Below are 2,681 nucleotides of genomic sequence, written 5' to 3' on the forward strand. Positions count from 1 at the left end.
GTGGTCCCAGCTACTTGGGAGGCTGAGGCAGGAGACTTGCTTGAGCCCAGGAGTTGGAGGTTGCTGTGAGTAGTGAAGCCATGGCATTCTACCCAGGGGGACAGCTGGAGGCTCTGTCTCAAAATAAATAAATACATACATACATAAATGAATAAATAAATAAATAAACTTGCTTTGGAAAAAGTAGATTTCTTGAATACAGAGACATGCTTTTAATTTTTTATTACAATTAAAATGACACCAAAGCAAATCAATTAATTTCAGTCAAAAAACTCATGTTTACATATTTATAACTGTACAATGAAATATATAAAATGTTTTCACATTTCCCACTTCAATCATCATCTTCTTCCTCTTCATCACTGATCACATACTTCTTATGCTTTTTATTTGCCTTATCATCATCTTCTGCTTTTCTCTTTCCAGAAGGCTCACCTTCCTAAACAGATAAAAATTTTCATTATAGATTTTTCTAAGAGGGAACACTTCACAAATTTTTGTGTCATCCTTGCACAGGGGCCACACTAATCTCTGTATCCTTTAGATTTTAGTGACGTGTGCTGCCAAAGTAGCATGTAAACATGACATTTTCGTAAATCCAAAAGTCAACAGAAAACATTTTTAGGATAGCTTATCAAAAATAACTCTGAAAACTCAAAGTCACTTTTAATAAGAACATTTAACAGAGGAACAAAACTGGTGGTCAAGGTTTCAGATGTCCAGTTTTCAGATCTACAGGTATTAGAGACGGTCTAAAATGACAACTGTGCAAAGTTCATCACAAACTAACTACAAGACACAACTGCAGACCCCCATGGATTGTAAGGGAAGTTGTAAGGGATTAGCAGCTACGAGCTCCTCTTTCACAGGGAATAGCTGTACAGAGGGAAAGCAGGAACTGGACACAGCGTGCGCCCTGGGAAGGGCTGGGGCTCTCTCAGGGAAGTTCAGCCTGTATAACCACTTGTCCTATCAGAATGATTTTACCATGATCAGGTCATTTTGCACACAGCATTTCACCTGTTTCATTATCTAAAATACAGGATTTTAAGGACTCAATACTTTTATAACAATTTCTTGTTTCAGATGTACTCAAAATTCACATCACCAAAGTTTTTAAGAAGTTTTTTTATTTTTTATTTTTAGGCAGAGTCTTACTATGTCACCCTCGGTAGAGTGCCGTGGCATCCCAGCTCACAGCAACCTCAAACTCTTGGGCTTAAGCGATTCTCTTGTCTCAGCCTCCCAAATAGCTGGGACTACCAGCGCCCACTACAATGCTCGGCTATTTTTTGGTTATGTTGTCATTGTTGTTTGGCAGGCCTGGGCCAGGTTCAAACCCACCAGCTCTATCTAGTGTATGTGGCTGGTACCCTAACCACTTAGCTATAGGCACTGAGACTAAGAACATATTTAAAGAAATTAAAAGGCCTTCCATACACAAGCTTTCTCTATTTAAAATCATTCTGAATAATAATTCTAGGCTCGGCACCTGTAGCTCAGCAGCTAAGGCACCAACCACATACACCAGAGCTGGTGGGTTAGAATCCAGTCCAGGCCTGCCAAACAGCAATGCAACTACAACCAAAAACAAATAAACAAAAAGCCAAGTGTTGTGTTGGGCACCTGTAGTCCCAGCTACTTGGGAGGCTGAGGCAAGAGAATCACTTAAGCCCAAGCACTGGAGGTTGCTGTGAGCTGTGACACGAGGGCTCTCTACCCAGGGCAACAGCTTATGACTATCTCAGAATAATAATCATAATCATAATTCTGAATAATATTGTAATAGAAAAAAATAATTCAGGAAGCTATTCAGATATATCAACATGTAAAAAATATCAAATATTGGGCAGCGCCCATAGCTCAGTGGGTAGGGCGCTGGCCACATACACTGAGGCTGATGGATTGGAACCCAGCTTGGTCTTGCTAAAACAACAATGACAACTGCAACAAAAAAAATAGCTGGGCGTTGTGGCAGACGCCTATAGTCCCAACTACTTGGGAGGCTGAGGCAGAAGAATCGCTTAAGCCCAAGAGTTTGAGGTTGTTGTGAGCTGCGACACCATGGCACTCTACCAAGGGTGACAGCGTAAGACTCTGTCTCAAAAAAAAAATCAAATACTGATTAAAATGAACTGACACTGACATGACACTCCAGAATGCCAGTAACCAGCCCCCTCACCAAAAATTTAATAAATTCAATAGAAAGAACAAATGGTTTAAAGGCTACAGTTGGGGAAGTTGGGCATCTTGCTGCTGTGACCACAGGATGCTTCCAGATGTAGAGCAACCTGGCATGCCCGCTTTCTTCCTGGTGGTCCCCAGGGTTAGCCCTCTGAAGGATAAGACAGCATCACAGACTTGTTTCCTGCCCTAATATCCCAAATGTGCATCTGCAGACCTGAAGCACCAGCTACAGGAGAATTCAAAGGGGAAAAGGAATCCATGCCAAGTCCTGCTCCACTTACAACGTCCTGGGCAGTCAGCAGGAAAGTCACCCAAATAGCAACACTGAAAGATGAATCCTCCCTTTAAGGTGTGACAAGGGCTCCTCCCTTTCTACTCCCCAACATGGAACAAAGCCAAATTCTTCTCTCCCAACCCCACATCAGCACAAAGAGTACATTCAATCACACTATTTGCCCTTTATTTTCTTTCTCTCTCTTTTTTTTTTTTTTTTT

At 41.4% G+C, this 2,681-nt stretch overlaps 1 protein-coding gene and 1 non-coding gene across 3 annotated transcripts in view; both read right to left on the bottom strand.

Annotated features, from left to right (window-relative positions):
• Positions 1-207: 207 nt before the first annotated feature.
• The window catches only part of LEO1 (LEO1 homolog, Paf1/RNA polymerase II complex component), a 34,733-nt gene continuing 32,259 nt past the window's right edge, over positions 208-2,681 (bottom strand). Inside the window, exon 12 of one of the 2 annotated variants that reach the window (XM_003784362.1) lies at positions 208-439. In XM_003784362.1, coding sequence (XP_003784410.1) covers positions 335-439 — 105 coding nt within the window. In that variant the 3' untranslated portion in view covers positions 208-334. The remainder of the gene's footprint in view (positions 440-2,681) is intronic. The other variant, XM_023510131.1, reaches the window with a different exon arrangement.
• On the bottom strand, positions 472-574 carry LOC111723431. The gene has a single exon (XR_002771966.1). It is a non-coding gene; the product is annotated as a U6 spliceosomal RNA (small nuclear RNA).

This window comes from Otolemur garnettii, unplaced genomic scaffold (genome assembly GCF_000181295.1).
Source record: "Otolemur garnettii isolate 467f Iridium unplaced genomic scaffold, OtoGar3 scaffold00011, whole genome shotgun sequence".
NCBI classification, from domain to species: domain Eukaryota; kingdom Metazoa; phylum Chordata; class Mammalia; order Primates; family Galagidae; genus Otolemur; species Otolemur garnettii.